The 20,180-nt window shown below is 42.3% G+C and overlaps 1 protein-coding gene across 1 annotated transcript in view; it reads right to left on the bottom strand.

Annotated features, from left to right (window-relative positions):
* LOC135090988 (uncharacterized) overlaps window positions 1-20,180 on the bottom strand; it is a 48,146-nt gene that overhangs the window by 8,269 nt on the left and 19,697 nt on the right. Inside the window, 5 exon segments of the mRNA XM_063988264.1 lie at window positions 845-1,017; window positions 1,419-1,569; window positions 2,626-2,754; window positions 6,182-6,283; window positions 13,160-13,205. Of these exon segments, the coding sequence (XP_063844334.1) occupies window positions 845-1,017; window positions 1,419-1,569; window positions 2,626-2,754; window positions 6,182-6,283; window positions 13,160-13,205 (601 nt within the window).

Here is a 20,180-nt window from a genome sequence, read left to right as displayed (position 1 = left end):
GACTTGAGAAGATTAATAATTCGCAAAACCGATTTAATAAAAGCTCGCGGAACTTCACAGGCGAGGAGACAAGAAAGAAGGATGAAGATGGAAAAATAGAAGAGGAAGGGAGGGATAGGGGGAGAGTTAAGAAATGGAGGAGGGAGGAGGGCGGGATACGTGCGGGAGAGGATGAAGTGGAAGGCGAAAAGTCTGAGGAGAGAAAAAATGATGATGGAGTGGATAGGAGGAGGTGGTGGCGGATAAGAAGGAAGGATGGGAAGTGAAAAAAGACAGATGAGATGCAAGGAAGATCACGCGATAAAAAGGAAGAGGAGGAGAAAGAGAAAGGCGAAATGGAGGATGATGAAGATGACGGAATGACAGAGAATAAAGATGAAGAAACGAGAAAGGAAATATAAAGACGATGGAGTGAAGAGAAGAAAAAGACAGTTACAAAAAGGAAGAAGGGAGAGAGGATGAGGACGAACAAATGCAAGAGGAGACGAACACCGCAATGAAAGAGAAGAATAAAAAGATAAGAAAAGACACGAGATATAATAAAAATAAAGAACAAGAACTGGAATAAGAGAATAAATTATACGAGCCAAAGAGATAAAAGAAAGAGAAAAATGAACGAAAGGCGAAAACGGAAGTAAGGGAAGAGATAAAAGAGAAAGAAGAAAATGGAGAAATGGGATAAAAAGGACCATTTAACAGCAAGAAAAGAGGAAATGGAACGAAAGTAAAGAACAGAGAAACGGAATAAGAGAAAAATGAAAGAGGAGGAGGTAAAAGAGGACCATGAAGGGACTAAGAGGACCATGGGAGGGACCACTGGAAAGACCACAAGGGGACGTCCTACCTGTGCTAGGGGGGGGTCTATTTCGGGGCTTGGCAATGAGTCCCCTCGCTGCCTGGTCGATGGCGTGGGTGACTGCGTGGGGCGCGTCAGACAGGGCCACATGCACGCCCGTCCACCGTCCACACCGCGTCCCGCCTTCCCACACGACGCGACCGTCTACCACGCCATACCGCCTGCAGGAGACACGAAGAGGGGGTGATGGAAGGTTGTCAGGTATGTTGTGGAGGCGCGGCTTTCTTTGCATGTTTCGAAATGTGGAAGTAAAGATAAATAAATAAGATAGATAATAGTGATAAAAGTAAAGGAAGATAACCACTAAGGTACTGGAAGCTGAGGGAAAAGAAAAACATTATTATAGTTGAAAGAAAAGTAAAAACACTCAAGATTATAAAGAATAATTATCTTTTTACAAGTCAACAAGACAAAAAAAAAAAAAAAAAACGAAAACGAAAACCTAAGTAAAATGTACGTAAAAAAACAAAACAAATAAATTCCTTCAACAGAATACTAAAAAATAAATAAATAAGTAAATGATCTAGTGTCTCCCTCGTGTGTACCTAGCGGGGCGTCTCACCTGAGGTCTTGGGTGCTCCAGGCGGCGAGGAGGCGAGGTGGCGTCCCGGTGGTGAGGCAGAAGCGGTGGTCCCTCACGTGGAACCTTGCAGGGCCCGCCGACACCCGGGAGCGAGGCGGAACTTGAAGCACCTGAACGAGGAACTGTTGCTCTGGGGGAGGAGGGGAGTCACAGGTGAAAGGAGGAGGAGGAGGAGGAGGAGGAGAAAGGCACAGGTGAGGAACGGCAGGGGGAAGGGTCAGAAGCTTGCTAGAAATAGTTGGAAGACCACTAGAGGAAGAAGAGGATGAAGGGGAAGGGGGAAAGGTGAAAAAGCCACTGGAGGGTCAGGAAATGGATGAGGCTGATGAGTTTGGGGTTATTAGTGAGGGGGAAGAGGGGGGTGAGGAAGAGAGGGGAGAGGAAGTGAAAGGGGCCACTAGATGAAGGGAAAAAAAAAAGTGGGATAAGGGAGAGAAAAGAGGAGGGAACGAAAGAGTACAGGAAGGAGGAGGAGGAAGAGGAGGAGCTGTTGAACGGGGACAAAGGAGGAAGACCAGTGGAGAGGAAGGGAATGGAAGAGATTGGGGAAATAGTATTGAGGGAAGAAAAGGAGTAGAGGAGAAAGAGGAGGAGGGGAAGTCCTGAAGGAATGCTAGGAAGGGGGACTGTGACAGGTGACATAAGAGGTGCTGGGGAGGATGAGGAAACAAAGAACGGCAGGTATCTTGGGGGATTGCGGAAGAGGGGCAGAGGGAACCGAGGGACCAGGGCGGGGAATCCCATTGCGTCACTCCTGCCTAATACCGTCACTGCTGCTGCTACTGCTACTACCTACTGCTACTCCTACTGACCTAACATATTGCATCTCGAGTACGTATATTTTATTGTAAGTAAGAATATAAGCACATTCCTACACACACACACACACACAGACACACACACACACACACACACAACCTTGCCGCTCATGATCTCGCACAAAGCACCGTGACTTTGCAAGTAAACACACACACACACACACACACACACACACACACACACACACACACACACACACACACACACACACACACACACACACACTTAGTCCTTCACAGACAGACAGTGCTATTCTTACACCTGTCTACTTAAAGAGATAACCGTCACACACACACACACACACACACACACACACACACACACACACACACACACACACACACACACACACACACACACACCTTACCTTGACCAAGCGTAGATGTCATTTTCACCTGCCATTGCAACAGCCTTTCCCGGGTATCGAAGGCGACCACAATCGTCACATCCTTGCACAGTAAAGCTAACGTGTGACTCTCCTTGTCCAGCGTAAACCCTGCGGGAAGAGCAGACACACACACGCTCGTCAGGTAAAAATAGCGCCAGACAGGTAGATAAGTGAGCGAGACAGACAGGCGGACAGAAACTTGGCTCACACACAGGAAATAATGTGAAGAAGGAAGAGAGGGGAGGTTAAAAATAGTGAAGACAGAAGGATAGATAGACAGACAAGAAGAAAAAGAAACTTGACTCAAAGGAAACAATGTAAAGGGAGGGAAAGAAGCTAAAAACAGCAGCAGACAGTAATATATGCGAGTGACAGACAGACAGACACACAGACATAGAACTTGCTCAAACATACTGACAGACAGACACAGAACTTGCTCAAACATACAGAAAAAAGAAAATATGAAGATAGAAGAAGAAAAAAAAGTAAAAAAACAGCTTAACACATGTAGACAGATAGACAGACACGCAGACAGCGAGACTTAGCTCAGACACAAAAAGAATCTACAGAAGGAAGAGAGAGAGAGAGAGAGAGAGAGAGAGAGAGAGAGAGAGAGAGAGAGAGAGAGAGAGAGAGAGAGAGAGAGAGAGAGAGAGAGAGAGAGAGAGGTTGGAGGGGAGGACAAGAGGAAAGGAAGAAGGCACAGAAGTAGGAAATCCACTAAAACCCTCCTCCTCCTCCTCCTCCTCCTCCTCCTCCTCCTCCTCCCCCTCCCCCTCTTCCGCAGTCTGAGGCAGGGTACTTTTAAGTGTTAAAGAAGGAGTTTCAGCTTTAGGGGGATGCAAGGACGACGAAGGCACCGTTAAGCTGAAGATATATATCATTACATGTACCTACTGACGGCGGCGGAGGAGGAAAGAAACACAAAGGAAGACCAAATAGATTTTAAGGCCCTTAAGAGGCAGTTTGTGATAAGCTTCTCTATCTAAAAGTGAGAAACGCTGGATGATAAAGCTGGAAGAGGAAGAAGAGGAGGAAGAGTGTCATAGAGCTGTAGGGTTAGAAGCAAAGGATAATGCCTAAGAGGAGAGAAAAGCAAGAGAAATGGTGAGGATGAGAGACTGAAGAGGGAGAAGAGGGTGTGAGGTGCACTAGAATGGTAAAAGGGGTGAAAGATGACAAGGGCAACTACAAAGAGGTGACTACACTACTTACATAAGGAAGAATGACGCAGAGGGAGGGAGTAAAGAGGAGAAAGGGTCTCGGAGAAGGGAGAAGAGGGAGCACAAGAATGACAAGGGAGGACATAGAAGGAAAAGAGAAGTAGACGAGAGAACTGGGGATGTTTTAAGAGATGAGAGATGAAGTAAAGAATATATGGGCCGGAAGAACATATGGGAGGTGAAGGGAAGGGAGAGATGATACAGAAAGGGAGAAAAAGTAAGGAGAGGAAGAGAGAAGTGGAGAGATGAAAAATGGGATGCTGAGCTGAGATCCTTTCGTAGTAGTAGTAGTAGTAGTAGTAGTAGTAGTAGTAGTAGTAGTAGTAGAAACCTTTAAGAACCACGAGTACCCATCCTTGCAAAATTCACTCCTATTATCATCATTACTTTTTTCTTTTCTTTTTTTCTCTGTGACAAAACCTTGAGTCCTCGCCAGTGGAGCGCAAAACCCCCTTGAAGTCCACGTTAGGCAACTCTTGACAACCTGCCCTTCAACACACCGCTACAGGGAAACGCAGCTTGTAACCAACCTCCCCCTCCCCCCACATCTGTCCCTCCCACCTCCTCTTCCTCCTCTTTTCCCTCCCTCCCCCTCCACTCTCCCTCACAGACACCCTCTACTTCTTTCAACCAATGCTTCTCCTCCACCCCTCTTTTTCCCTTTCCCCTCCTCCCTTCCATCTTTCCTCTTCTCTCTCTTTTTCTCTTTAACCCCTCTTTCTTCCCTATATAACCATTACTGTTGTTATTATTATTATGGTTACTACTACATTTACTACTACTGACAACGTAAATAATAAACATGAAGAATTTACACCGGAATGTTGCCAAATTTATCAAGGGTAACTAAACTAAATGAAAAAGTGCCATGACTTTTCTTCCCTCTCTTCATTTTTTGCCTCAGTCTCTCTCTCTCTCTCTCTCTCTCTCTCTCTCTCTCTCTCTCTCTCTCTCTCTCTCTCTCTCTCTCTCTCTCTCTCTCTCTCTCTCACTCTGAACATCCCTTAGGTTTCAGAGTCGCTTAAAATAAATAACCCAAAGGGCTTCTCTCTACTTTCACGTTTTCTCTGGTTAAAGTTTAAAATGATTGGAAAAAGAAAGCAAAAAAATGGTGTGAAACTCTCTCTCTCTCTCTCTCTCTCTCTCTCTCTCTCTCTCTCTCTCTCTCTCTCTCTCTCTCTCTCTCTCTCTCTCTCTCTCTCTCTCTCTCTCTCTCTCTCTCTCTCAGCCACCCAAACAATACAGTCAACACGGGGTAAGTTTCAACATTAGGGCGACGTAGGTAGGCGAGGCAGCGAGCAAAACTTTCCCTCTCCATTCCAGCTTCCATTTGGCACCTCACAAAGCGGCGTCTCTATTATTATTTACCTTATTTTTGTGTCTTATTGAGGAGGAGGAGCAGGTGGTGGTGGTGGTGGTGGTGGTGGTGGTGGTGGTGGTGGTGGTGGTGGTGACGCAGCGAAGGACGAAAAGGAGGAGGAGAAGGTGGAGATAATAGTAAAGACATAGAAGATAACGATAATGGAAAAAGGAGGAGGGGGAGGAGGTAGTGAAGGAGAAAGCGTTAGTGGAGGATAAAGATGAGGAACAGAAAGAAGAGGGAAAAAGAACGTAAGGATAAGGAGGAGGAAGATAAAACACGAGGGTAAGAGAAAGAGGAAAGCGGGGAATAGGAGACGAGAGAGTAAAGGAGAAGAATGGAATGAATAGACAGAATGAGGAGGAGGAGGAGGAGAAAAACGAGAAAGAGAACAGAAACAAAGGAAAAAAAAACGGAAAGGAAACAACGAGAAGGGGATGGACAGTGCAGAATGGGTTAGAAGGGGAAGGGGGGAAAAAAAGTGGTGGTCAGGAGAGGAGGAAGAAATAAAAGGAGAGAAAAGTTAAAAAAAAAAAAAAAAAGATTGAAAAAAAAAACAGACAACACGACGCTGGAATAATTACGAGGGTATACACACACACACACACACACACACACACACACACACACACACACACACACACACACACACACATAAACGAAGACAGGAAGGAAGGGGAAAGACGAGGAGCGATACAAAAATAACCCATGAATAAGTAAACGATAGGAAGAAGAGAACTAAGGAAGGGGAGACCGAAAGGGACGTGCAAAAGAAGAGAAGGAGGAGGAGGAGGAAATAGGAAAACAAAATCTATTACATCAGACACAAAACAGTGAACACGAACAGAGGGAAAGACAACAAAGAGGAAATAGAAGAACGAAAGATGAGCTGAGGGGAAAAATCAGGAAAAAAAAAAATATAGTAAAAAAACATGAAAATCTCCCTATTTACCTGTTTCCAGAGCCAGGACGTTCTGCAGTGCCAGAGAGGCCTTGGTGGCAGCTCCCTTGGCCCTGTCTCTGCTGTCCCGGTAGAGCTGAAGCTGCAACACGTCTGCAACAAAAGGAAGATAAAATAAATATATGAAAAATGATGCAAAAACGAAATAAAAGAAATAGTAATGATAATAAGTAATTTAGGTGAATAAAAGTAAGAATAAGAGTAACAACAGCAGCAAAAAAGAAAAATATAGTAGTAGTAGTAGTAGTAGTAGTTGTAGTTGTTGTTGTTGTTGTTGTTGTTGTTGTTGTTGTTGTTGTTGTTGTAGTTGTTGCTGTTCTCATTCCTACACAAGTATTTAATAATAACTATCTTCTTCACCCAAGTACTGCAAGCTATTCTACTGTAAATATATCAGGTCATTTTTCCCCCATTATTAAAATTTCCCCGCATTGCTCGCCTCGTACTAATGTAATTTTGAAAAGCGCGCTGCGTTTCTGAGAGTTTACGAGTCGTTGCGTGTTTTTCTGCATAATTCACAGGTGTTTTAGCGCCACTCTGCATATTCATCCCAGCTTGCCTTCCTACCTCCGCCACCTCTGCCTCCTTATGTATTTTAAACGCGCCTCTTCCTCCCCACCCCCGTTTGTTTAGATTTCAGCCTATTTATCAACTCCCAGCACACTTATATATATATACACACACATGGAGATAGACAGGCAGTATTCTATGATCGAATTTTTTTTTTTTCATCTCATTTCCTTAATTTTCTACTTTAGTTTCAGTGTTTTGTTGGTGTTTTCCTCTCTTTCTCTCTCTCTCTCTTTCTCTTTCTACTACTACTACTACTTTATCTCTCTATTCAAACTAATTCTCTATAAATCATTCACACACCTAACTTTTTTCCCCTAAAGCTTTCATCACGCCGCAAATCAGATTAATGAATTCATCCAAACTCTATTTTTACTTATCAGTCTTAAAAGTACAAGCGTGTCTCTCTCTCTCTCTCTCTCTCTCTCTCTCTCTCTCTCTCTCTCTCTCTCTCTCTCTCTCTCTCTCTCTCTCTCTCTCTCTCTCTGACCATAAGTACTCTAACCTACAGAACTAATTAAGAAAATCTTGGATAAACTTTCGATTCCACTTCCTGTGAGAGAGAGAGAGAGAGAGAGAGAGAGAGAGAGAGAGAGAGAGAGAGAGAGAGAGAGAGAGAGAGAGAGAGAGAGAGAGAGAGAGAGAGAGAGAGAGAATCAACACACTTTTCTTTTCTTGCTAGCTTCTCTGTTTTTCTTCTTTTCTATCTCTCAAGTAATAGAAAAAAATAAGTAAGGTACAAGAAATAGTCAAACTAGTACAACAAAAAATAGGTGAATAAATATACAAATACATAAATAAATAAATGCGTTAAAAAAATACATAACACAATAAATAAATAAATAAATTACAGTACCTGACTTTACGTAACATCACCTGCCAATTCTACCTAACAAAACCTCACCTGCAATCACCAATCTTTCTCACCTGGGCCGCCACACCTGAGTCACATCAACACACACACACACACACACACACACACACACACCACCTAACTCACCTGTACAACAACGACGCAAGGTACTCGGGTAATCAAAGAAACGCCAGGAACTTTCCCTGTTCCCACCGCAAGACAATTAGAGCCAATCGCCTCCTGCTCACCTGTCCACATATTAATGAGAGCCGGCGCACCTGTCACCTGTCTGTCGCCGCCATCTGTTTCCCGGCACAAATTTCTTACCTGACGGATTAAATTCTCATAGGCGTGTATGTATTTATGTAATTGTTAATGAGAGAGAGAGAGAGAGAGAGAGAGAGAGAGAGAGAGAGAGAGAGAGAGAGAGAGAGAGAGAGAGAGAGAGAGAGAGAGAGAGAGAGAGAGAGAGAGAGAGAATTGTATTAAGATGTCTACACCCATCTTTCACCTCATTTTCTTCTTTTTCTCCTCCTCCTCCTCCTCCTCCTCCTCCTAACACAGACCCTTAATATTGCAATCCGATAAGAGGCAATTAAACGTGACTAAATTACCTCATAATTAGTTTCTATCTATTACTGTCGAAGAAATTGCTTACGACTTAACCCACAAGAGAGAGAGAGAGAGAGAGAGAGAGAGAGAGAGAGAGAGAGAGAGAGAGAGAGAGAGAGAGAGAGAGAGAGAGAGAGACCCCAAGCCTTCATCAATCACTCTTCCCGCCGCATTATACCCAAACAGAGACAGCGCAGAGCCGGATACGGATTCATTATCGGCCGTATTTCGTCCAAAGTAAAATAGCATAGGTATTTTAATTGGAATTCCGGTAAACAAAGTGTGTGTCGCAACCGGAACCGGACACCAAATTATCGAGATGAAATTGGCCTGCCTGCTGTCAACGGTGGGGGATTTCGACTTTTTTTTCTATTTTTTCCTTCTTTTTTTCTTATTTATTTCTTTTTTTTCATTTATTTTCACTTATTTTATTCACTTTTATTTATTTATTTATTTATCTATTTTATTTATTTTTCTTTCTTTCTTTATTTATTTATTCATTTTATTTTATTTTATTTATTTATTTTTATTTATTTATTTTATTTATTTTATTTATTTATTTATTTTTTTTTTTTTGCATTCCCAGGGGTGGAAATTCAATGTAATATGTATATACTTTGCTGTAACCCCCCCTCTCTCTCTCTCTCTCTCTCTCTCTCTCTCTCTCTCTCTCTCTCTCTCTCTCTCTCTCTCTCTCGCTCGCTCGCTCTCAACAAGTCTTTCTTTCCCTTTCTTTATTCTAGTACATTTGCAAGTTGAAGGATGCTAGAGAGAGAGAGAGAGAGAGAGAGAGAGAGAGAGAGAGAGAGAGAGAGAGAGAGAGAGAGAGAGAGAGAGAGAGGAGGGGGCGAGACTTTTAATCTACCAACATAAACAGGTGAGTGGGCAGGTACTTGTCTTTGTGTTCCAGAAAGTCACATTTATGGCGCTCTCGAGTGTCCCCTCTCTCTCTCTCTCTCTCTCTCTCTCTCTCTCTCTCTCTCTCTCTCTCTCTCTCTCTCTCTCTCTCTCTCGTGGGTGTATAGCTCAAATTTCCAGGTAGTCGTGATACCTGTAAGTTCTCGTTGCTCAAGGTGAGTTTCCCTAATTAGCGTACCTAAGTGAATGTCAGACACAGGATTTATAGGTATTGAGTCTTCAGGCTACGGGGAGGAAGTTCTGTTTACATGCGTTTAGATAGATAATGTAAGTATGTGAGGATATAAATAAGAAAACAAGTAGAAAGGTATGTTAGAGTATAGGGGCAAAAAAAAAAGATTAAAAGATAGACTGAAGAAATCGTATGATGGGAAATAGGAATGAAGGAAAAATAGATGGCCAGATTAAAGAAGAAAGGAAAGAAAGAAACAAACCACGAGGGAAAGGAAAGATACACACAACTAAAACACACGTCCAAAAAACACACAAACAAACAAACAAAGGAAAAAAAAAAGATGACAATAATAAACAGTTGGCAAGATTAAAGAAACGAAAGAAAATAGACGAACCACAAGGGAAAAAACGACGAAACACAACAAAAAAACACAAACAAAACAAACATGACTGCAATTAACCATAGAGAAAAAAATATATATATAACAACAATTATATACTATCAAAATGCAAACATAACGATCACATATACAATTTTCTTCACGATAATTTCTACCTTGCAAGACTTGAGTGGGAGTCGAACACGTGCCTCAGAAATGCAGGTGTTGGCGTGGGTGTTACCAAGTGTCCCCACAGATGTGCCAAGGCAAAACTACACCTGAATAGTTATTTTCTCGCGTTCCATTCCACCCACGTCTCTCTCCCTCTCCCTCTCTCTCCCTCTCCCTCTCCCTCTCTCTCTCTCTCTCTGTCCTTTCACGCTCCACAAATTGTCCTCTTTCCTTCCTGTCCCTTTCTCCCGCTCTCCTTCTCCTATATTTCCTATTTCCTTCCTTTCTTCCTTCATTTCTCCCCTCCTCCTCCTACTGAACACCAGCATCACCACATTCACCACAACGCACCACCACCACCACCATCCCCCACACACACACACACACACACACATATACACTTCACATTTTACCAGCGAACAAGTAGAAACTGTCCCCCCACATTTTCCGCACGAACTCCACAGTAAGAGGACTTTGCTTTAGCTGCAGAATTCCACTACGCCAGCAGGATTGTGTGTGTGTGTGTGTGTGTGTGTGTGTGTGTGTGTGTGTGTGTGTGTGTGTGTGTGTGTGTGTGTGTGTGTGTGTGTGTGTTGCGGTACGTTCAGTAAGTTTTCCTCTGTTTCGCTCTGTCTTTCGTCCTTGCCACACACCCACTCTCTCTCTCTCTCTCTCTCTCTCTCTCTCTCTCTCTCTCTCTCTCTCTCTCTCTCTCTCTCTCTCTCGCCTTCCTTGGCGTGTTAACTTAAAGCATCGTGGAAATTATGAATCCCTCTCTTTTTTTCCTTCTCCTCCTCCTCCTCCTTTTCCTCTTCTTCTTTCTCGTGTGTCTCCATCTCCTCCTCCTTCTTCTCCTTCTTTTCTTCTCTTCTTATTCCTTCTTTTTCTCAGCGTCAAATTTGTTATATTTTATTATTCTTTTCTAATCCTCAGATCGCCCAAAAAATAACTAATTATCATATGATCATTTTTCTCTCCCATTACTTCGTTTATTTTTTTTTTATTTTTACATATTTTACAATTAACACACAATATTTTTCTTCGCAATATCTTTTCATGTCTTTTTTTTTCTCTCTCTCTCCTCAGTTTCGTTTTCTTTTTTTTTTTTTAAGTTAAATTATTCTTTTTTTTTCTTCCTTTTCTTCCTCTTCTTCCTATTCCTCCTTACATCACAAAGCGGAAAACTACTAATTCTTCTTCACCTCTTTCTTCTCTTTTTCCTTTTAATATTTTTTCCTTCTCTTACTCTTTCCCCTCTTCCTCCTCCTCCTCCTCCTCCTCCTCCTCTTCCTCCTCTCACTCTTTTTCTTCCTGTACACTCTTCTCCTCACACTTTTCTTCCACTTCCTCTCGGTTTTCATCCTCGTTCTTCTTCAACTCAAGACGAAGGAGGAAGAGAGAAAATCCTACTATGAAAACGTGAGGTCAATAACAAGATGAGCGGAGGAGAGGAAGAATTTTACGTGACTCAAGAAAGACGGGAAGACGAGAAGCAAAAAAGGAAAGGAAAGGAAGAAAATGTGAAGGGAAGAGGAGGAAAGGAAAGGGAAGAAGAAAAGGGAAAGGAAGGGAAGAGATGGAGAGATGTAAGGAGATAATTTTCACACGAGAGAGAGAGAGAGAGAGAGAGAGAGAGAGAGAGAGAGAGAGAGAGAGAGAGAGAGAGAGAGAGAGAGAGAGAGAGAGAGAGAGAGAGAGAAACTAGCAGAACAAATTTTAATTATCCAAATACAGTAACAGGGCCTTAGCCAATTACACTCCCAGCCAAACAAGGGCAGGTCAATATTCCCATTAACTATCGCTCGCTTCACGGACACTGAAACCAATTACTGGGAAACGAAAGGTGGAAACAAAACACGCAAATGCGGCGAATTTCGATCAGATGCAAGAACTGGAAACCAATGAAAACACTATAGTACCCCCCAAAAAAATAAAATAAATAAAGTACCCCCTAAAAATATATATATATAAAAAATGTAGGTAATTGTTTTTTTAGTCTCATCTGCCAATACAGTTGATAGATTAAAAGGCAAACGGTAATATAATAATAATCGTAAATCTAAAAGTTTGTCCCGTTTCAAAACAACACACCAAAAATCCGAGGGTCGCTTTGCCGCTGTGCCCAGGCCAGTCCATATTGGTGCCACGGAAATACCTGGCGTGAGTTTATTGGTGCACGTAAAGGTGATGCTCCCGTGCACACACACACACACACACACACACACACACACACATACACACACACTTAAAACCATCTGCACTACACAATCTCTCTCTCTCTCTCTCTCTCTCTCTCTCTCTCTCTCTCTCTCTCTCTCTCTCTCTCTCTCTCTCTCTCTCTCTCTCGTTTCACACACTTTTTTTTTCCCTTCCACCCTCCCTCTTTCCCTCCTTCCACCCTCCCTCTTTCCCTCCTTCCATCTACCCCTTTTTCCCTCCCTCCCTCCCTCCCTCCCTCCCTCCCTCCCTCCCTCAGTTACCTGGATCATAACTTCCGGCCCCACTTCCTGTGCTCCACCTCAACTTCCGCCTCACTGGGGACAATTACACCCCAGGCCATCCAGCTCCTCCCTCCCCTCCCCCAGGTACACCCCCAGTAACCACCCGTTATGCCCCCTCTCTCACGATAATTCTCCCTACTGCCCTCCCTCTCTCATTTGTCTCCCTATTTTTTTTTTTAACTCTCAAAGCTTCACTCATGATTGATCCTTCCTTCCACGAGTCTCTATTCTTCTTCTTCTTCTTCCTCTTCTTCTTCTTCTTCTTCTTCTTCTTCTTCTTCTTCTTCTTCTTCTTCTTCTTCCTCTTCCGCCATTCCCACATTTTTCTTAGTTTTCCCAAATGTGCTTAATTTGTGGTAAGGAATTTCACTTTTCAAAAAAACTGTTATTGTATTCTTCTCTCTCTCTCTCTCTCTCTCTCTCTCTCTCTCTCTCTCTCTCTCTCTCTCTCTCTCTCTCTCGACCGTCACTTCTAATCATCCCTTCATTCCTTTCCTTCTTCCCACGACCTTTGCGAAAATTTGACCTCGTCCTTCCTTCCTCCTCCTCCTCCTCCTCCTCCTCCTCCTCCTCCTCCTCCTCCTCCTCCTCCTCCTCCTCCTCCTCCTCAACCACCCACGCATCCTCCTCCTTCTCCTAAGTCTTCATCATCCTCCACCTGCTTCTTCTCTTCCCATCTATCTTTCCTCCTCCTCCTCCTCCTCCTCCTCCTCCTCCTACATCATCACCATTAAAACTACCACCACCACCACCACCACCACCACCACCACCACCTCCTCCTCCTCCTTACCTGCAACTGGGGAGAGCTTGTCCAGTACAGCCCAGCGTTGTTTCCACTGTAAGGAGAGAAAATGAGAACACCATTAGATAATTTCACTACGAGTTTAAAGGTAAGTTTGAATAATTTTTGGGGAGTGAAAGCATTAAGTTCACCATTTCAAGTTTGGTCAAGTCTACACATGTTTCCCTCGCGTGTGTAAGTTTGGTTAGGTTTCTGATCTTGTGTTTTATTGTGTCTAAGTGGGGAGGTTAACATTCTCTCTCTCTCTCTCTCTCTCTCTCTCTCTCTCTCTCTCTCTCTCTCTCTCTCTCTCTCTCTCTCTCTCTAACCAATATGGCGTAAACTGTGCCATAATTAATAAAACTGCCTCATTATGCACGCAATTAACCCTCATTACGATACTCGGCCAGTACGTGAACATTTTAATCACCTCATAATAATAATAATAATAATAATAATAATAATAATAATAATAATAATAATAATAATAATAATAATAATAATAATTTCAAAGACGGTCGGGAATAGAAACTTGAGACAGAGAGAGAGAGAGAGAGAGAGAGAGAGAGAGAGAGAGAGAGAGAGAGAGAGAGAGAGAGAGAGAGAGAGAGAGACTATACAACCCTAGAATAGAGGTAAAGGAGAAAAAAGTGATAAAAAGAAAAAAACGCAATTACAAATATGAACAAATTAGAAATAAGAAAAATGGAAGAGAAAAATAAATTACGGAGAGGAGAAGGAAGGAGAAGGAGGAAGGGATCAATAAGAAAGGGGAGAGAGAGAGAGAGAGAGAGAGAGAGAGAGAGAGAGAGAGAGAGAGAGAGAGAGAGAGAGAGAGAGAGGGAGTAAAAAGGCCAATAATGAAAAAGAGAATGAGGGGAGAAATTATATGAATACTGAAATGAACGTGAGAGAGAGAGAGAGAGAGAGAGAGAGAGAGAGAGAGAGAGAGAGAGAGAGAGAGAGAGAGAGAGAGAGAGAGAGAGAGAGAGAGAGAGAGAGAGAGAGAGACTATATCCGCTTCCAAAGAAACTTCAGAGACTCCAAAACACACAAATAAATTTAACGAAAAAGAGGAAAAGGGAAGAGGAGAAGAAGAATAGACAGGAAGAGATGGAGAGAGAGAGAGAGAGAGAGAGAGAGAGAGAGAGAGAGAGAGAGAGAGAGAGAGAGAGAGAGAGAGAGAGAGAGAGAGAGAGTAAAAGGGAAGAGAAGATAAAAAGTTAGAGACAAAGAAAAGTAGAAAAAATGAAGGAAAAAAGCATTATTTCAATTAGATAATTAATTGCACAGGTGAGCAAAGGAGGGAAGAGGAGAAAAGAATAAAAGAATTAGAAAAAATGTAAAACAAGGAGTGGAAATGAAAGAAAGCGTGATGCAAATGTGAAAAGAAAGGAAAAAAATAAAATAAAGAGAGGAAATGAGAGAAATGAAAGCAGAGGAGGGGAAAAAAAGGAGGAAAAAATGCAAAAGACAAGAAAAGAGTAATTGCAAGTGTTCTCCAGTTTCCTTCACGTGGATTTTTGAAAGAAGGAAAGAACGAGAAGGAAGAAAATATATAAGGAGATGAAAGTAACAGGAAAAAAAATAATAAAAACACCAGAAAAAAAAAAACCATCGAGGAGAAAATGAAAAGAAATGAAAGATGATACAAAAATAATAATAATAATAAGAGAAAATCCCAACAAATAATATAAGTGATAAAAATAAATAAAAAAAAAGTTTGAAAGATGAGAAGAGAAAAAAATAACTGCAAATAATAGAACACACACACATACACACACACACACACACACACACACACACACACACACACACACACACACACACACACACACACACACAGACGGATAGATAGATAGATGGATAGACAGGTAGATATACAGATAAATAAACAAACAAACAAACAAACAAACAAACAAACAAACAAATAAATCATTCACTCTTTCATTTATTCAGTCAATCAACTAATCAATAAACAGATAGACAGACAGACAAACAGACAGATAGATAAGTAGATAGATAGATAGTTACATAGATTGCCAAGTAAATCAATAAATAAAATATACATACATTAATCAGTCAGTCAGCTAGTCATTAATTAATTAATTCATTCATTCATTCATTCATTCAGTCAGTCAGTCAGTCAGTCAGTCAGTCAGCCAGCCAGCCAGCCAGCCAGCCAGCCAGGCAGCCAGCCAGCCAGCCAGCCAGTCAGTCAGTCAGTCAGCCAGTCAGTCAGTCAGTCAGTCAGTCAGTCAGTCAGCCAGTCAGTCAGTCAGTCAGTCAGTCAGTCAGTCAGTCAGTCAGTCAGTCAGTCAGTCAGTCAATCAGTCATTTATTCATTTATTCATTCATTCATTCAGTCAGTCAGTCAGTCAGTCAACCAACCAACCAACCAGCCAGCCAGCCAGCCAGCCAGTCAGCCAGTCAGTCAGTCAGTCAGTCAGTCAGTCAGTCAGTCAGTCAGTCAGTCAGTCAGTCAGTCAGTCTATCAGTCTCCCACAACACACACCTTCCCAACAATCTCTGATGAGACACACAGGTGAGCGGGAAGGTGAAGGCAAAGGTGAGGAACAGGTAAGAAGGTAAACAAGGACGAGTAAACACAGACAAGGGCAAAGAGAGAGAGAGAGAGAGAGAGAGAGAGAGAGAGAGAGAGAGAGAGAGAGAGAGAGAGAGAGAGAGAGAGAGAGAGAGAGAGAGAGAGAGAGAGAGAGAGAGAGAGAGCAATCACTTCCACAGGCTAACTTCCTTCACTTTTCTCCTTCTCCTTCTCTTCCTCCTCCTCCTCAATCTCCTCTAAGTGAAGCCAAGGATTCAGGAGGAAGAGGAGAGGAATGTAAAGCCACACGAGATCCTATCCACATGCACACCTCATCCACATCTTCCCTTTTCTCCTACATGCTCTTCCTCTCTCCACTTTCCTCTTCCCCTTCCCTCCTACACGCTCACTCTCTCTCTTCTCCCTTCCTACAGTAACCTTGAGACGTGGGAAAGGAGAGGACAGGAAGTAAGATCAAAGTCCTTTCCTTTAGATTTTTTCGTCCATCCTACAGCAAAAGCAAAGGCTTGAAATTGGAGGGGAGGGAGAAAAGGAAAGAAAACTAGTTAGTCTTTCCTTTTACAGCAAAACACAGGATCAGCTGAAGAGAGAAGTGGAAGGATAGATAGAATGTTTGTGTTTCTTTCTCTTCTACATTAACACTGGAGCTTGGAAAGAGAGAGTACTGGGGGATAGAAAAAAATACTGATCTTTTCCCCTCTTATATTCACACCTAAAAAAGAAGAGAAGGACAAGAACTAAAAACCAGAGATCCTTCCCTCTTGAAACAAAACTCAAGCTTCGAAAACACAAAAATGACTGGAAAGGAGAGAAAACTAAACATTCCCTCCCTTTTACAGTAATATCCAGGCCTGGGAAGGAAGAGAAGGGCTAGAGGAATTAAAACCAGCGATCCTTTCCCTTCCAAAACAAAACTAAAGGCTAGGAAACAAAAAGCAGACTGAGAAAAGATAAAAAAACAGGCAAGAAGAGGAACAGATAAACTAAACCACCAATCCTTCCCTTTCTAAAACAAAACTCAAGCTAATGGAAAAGAGAAAACGACTGAAAAGCATAGAAAACTAAAATATCCTTTCCCTTCCAGCAAGACCGGGACAGGACAACGAGAAAGAAAACGTAAGTCCACTGCAGGTCTATCTCTGCAACTCAAAGGCCACGAACCCGCATCCCCGCGTCCCCAGCCAGCCAATCCCGCGCCGCCCCGCCCCCGGTAAATCCAGGCGGGGGTAGGTGGGCGTCCTCAAGGTCAGGGTGTGTTTGAAAACGTGACTCCAGCCTTCCTTCGCCGTCGCCTTCTTCAGACAGTGTCAACAGGAGTCGGCGAGAACGAGTGAAGAGAAGGCGATGCTGCTCATGCAAATATTATGACGACAAGCAGCGCAGGAGGAGGAGGAGGAGGAGGAGGAGGAGGAGGAGGAGGAGAAGGAGGAGGAGGAGAGAATGACGGAGGTTATGGGAGAGCTGGAGAGAGAACGGGAGAGGTGGAGAGGTTATAGAGAGGCGAGATGACGTTAGAGAGAGAGAGAGAGAGAGAGAGAGAGAGAGAGAGAGAGAGAGAGAGAGAGAGAGAGAGAGAGAGAGAGAGAGAGTAAAGACAAAGTGAATTAAATGAAAGGGGTGGATGAGGAGTGGATTAAGTGAGTGTGTGTCATGAGGGAGTGGCGAGAGAGGGAGTGGAGAGTTGGGAGGGAGAGAATGAGGCAAGGTAGGGAGGGGACCGTGGAAAAAGGTGAAGGGGGGAGAGAGAGAGAGAGAGAGAGAGAGAGAGAGAGAGAGAGAGAGAGAGAGAGAGAGAGAGAGAGAGAGAGAGAGAGAGAGATAAAAGAGGAAACAAAAGAAATACAACAACCAAACTGCAACAAAATGAGAAATGAAGAAAAGAATAAGAAAAGAAGATGAAAAAGGAGAAAGAGGAGGAAGAAGAAGAGGAGGAGGAGGAGGAGTGGAAGTCAGGAAGGGAGGGGGGACAAAGGGTCAAGGTCACGAGCAGAATTTCAAGGTCATGTGGTCAAGAATTACAAGGAAATTATGCTTGTTATCTTGAGTTTCAGGGTGAGCTACTGACAGAGAGAGAGAGAGAGAGAGAGAGAGAGAGAGAGAGAGAGAGAGAGAGAGAGAGAGAGAGAGAGAGAGAGAGAGAGAGAGAGAGAGAGAAAGGGCAATAGGATGAAAGCAATATTGAGACAAAGACAAGGAGGAAGGAAGACAGGGAGGAAAGAAGAGAGGAGGAGGCATGACTGAGAAGGATTAGAGGTAGGAGGGAAGGAGGGAAGAAGGAAAGGGAGGAAGAATGGAGGTGGGAGGGAGGAAGGTGATAAGCAAGAGGAGGAAAGAGGAATTAGGAGATAGAATAGGAGAGAATGAGGTAGGAGGGAAGAAGGAAGAGGAGGAGGAAACAGTACAAGGGGAGGAGACAGGAGGGAAGGAAGGAGAGATGGAGGAGAGAGAGAGAGAGAGAGAGAGAGAAAGAGAGAAGGGAGGAAGAATAATGCAATAATTACAGGATGAACGCTCTCTCTCTCTCTCTCTCTCTCTCTCTCTCTCTCTCTCTCTCTCTCTCTCTCTCTCTCTCTCTCTCTATCTCATAAAGTAAGCGTCGAGGCAAGTTACCTCTGTCCTCCCTCCTCCTTTTGGGCGGGAAAGAGGTGGCCCCAGTCTAGCCCAAACCCGCACCGCTGCCCATAACTTTCCAGCCCAAAACAAGCCAAGACAAGCGAGGGTCCTCAAGCCCGAAGGGAAAAGCACCAGCGAAAACACTTTCCTTCTTTATGCGCGCGTCTAAAAAGGAGACAGTCAAGGGAAATAAAATAAAGATGCAAATGTACAGATATAAGGAAAGAAAAGGACAGGAAATACAGTACAAGGGAGGGAAAAACGAGGGAAAAAGGAGGGAAAAAAGAGGGGTATGATGCAAATTGTGAATATATAACAAAATATAGCGAATTGTGAAAAGGTGATAAGGAAGAAGTGGAATATATGTAAAAATGTAAGAGGAAAGTGAAAAAAAAGTGTATGGATGAATGAAATGGAAAACAAAATACGAAAAAAATAAAAGAAAAACCGGATGAAAAAAGGAAAACCGGGATGCAAGAAAATAAAATAAAAAAACAAAGAATGACAGAAAAAGAAAATAGAAATGTAAACAAAGAAACGACAAAAAAAATAAATAAAACAAATAAATAAAGCAACAATGTAAATATTTCAAAAGCATTCAAGAAAAGTGACAATGAAATAAGAAAAAAATACGTTACGAGAATAGAAATAATAAAAAAAAAGAAACACGGTAAAAATAAACAAAAAGACAAACGAAAAATAGAAAAATGCATGAAAATTTTTTGACACAACAGAAAAATATGAAGCTACGTAAAATATTCCAATGGCCTTTCTTTTTTTTTCTCTTTTTTTCTTTTGTAAACTTTGGTATCATATAAATAAAAGAGAAAACGTACCTGAAATATTTAGTTATTGTTTTGTTTTGTTTATTTTGAAGCAACGAATGCAGGGAAGGGGAAACGAGCTAAAAATACACCAATAAAGGCGAAAATCTCTCAAACACATCACTTGTCTTAAGCTTTATGTGTTACTGTATTTACTTTTATTCGTTCATCTGTTACACCTCTCTCTCTCTCTCTTTCTCTCTCTCTTTCTCTCTCGACCTCTGCATCGCCTCCATTTTCATTCTCTTTTACTCTCTCCTTTCTTTATTCTTTCCTATTTGTTTATTCATACGTTCTCCACTTCCTATCTTCTCTATCTATGCATTGTACGTTTCCTTAATTCACTTTTTTTCTTTCCTGGTCTTTGTTTTCTTCCCATTTATCGCTGGTTCCCTGTTTCTTGTCTCTTTTATTTTGTCATTGCTTTTCTACGTTTTCTTTGTAAGCCTGATGCTATTCTGACGCAATCCACTCTTCGTTTTCTATGCGATTTTAATCTAGTATCAATTTTCCATTTTCAGTAATCTATTCTTTCCTCTCGTTTTCTTTCTTTTCTTTATTTGCTATCGAAACATCTTTTATGCATCATCCATTTCCCGTTTTTTTTGTTTTATATGCCATCCACACCCTCCGTTTTCTTTGAGCATTCTATTCACTATCTATTCATTGTCCTAGCTACATCTCGTTTTCTTCTGGCGAAACAGACACTTTCGTTCTATGTTATTTTCATTTTATTCTTTTTATTTTTACAACACACTGACATATATAACCTAGATTTACATGGAAGTATACTTAATCTCTCTCTCTCTCTCTCTCTCTCTCTCTCTCTCTCTCTCTCTCTCTCTCTCTCTCTCTCTCTCTCTCTCTCTCTCTCTCAGTGACCACACCTCAACCTTCACCGCTTCCACCGCTCACAATAACCGCAAAAAACACACACACACACACACACACACACACACACACACACACACACACACACACACACACACACATATAGAAGCAAAACAAGAGGCAAACCACAACCATC

Source organism: Scylla paramamosain, chromosome 36 (genome assembly GCF_035594125.1).
Source record: "Scylla paramamosain isolate STU-SP2022 chromosome 36, ASM3559412v1, whole genome shotgun sequence".
Classification (NCBI taxonomy): Eukaryota; Metazoa; Arthropoda; class Malacostraca; order Decapoda; family Portunidae; genus Scylla; species Scylla paramamosain.
This window is presented reverse-complemented; position numbering and strand designations above follow the sequence as displayed.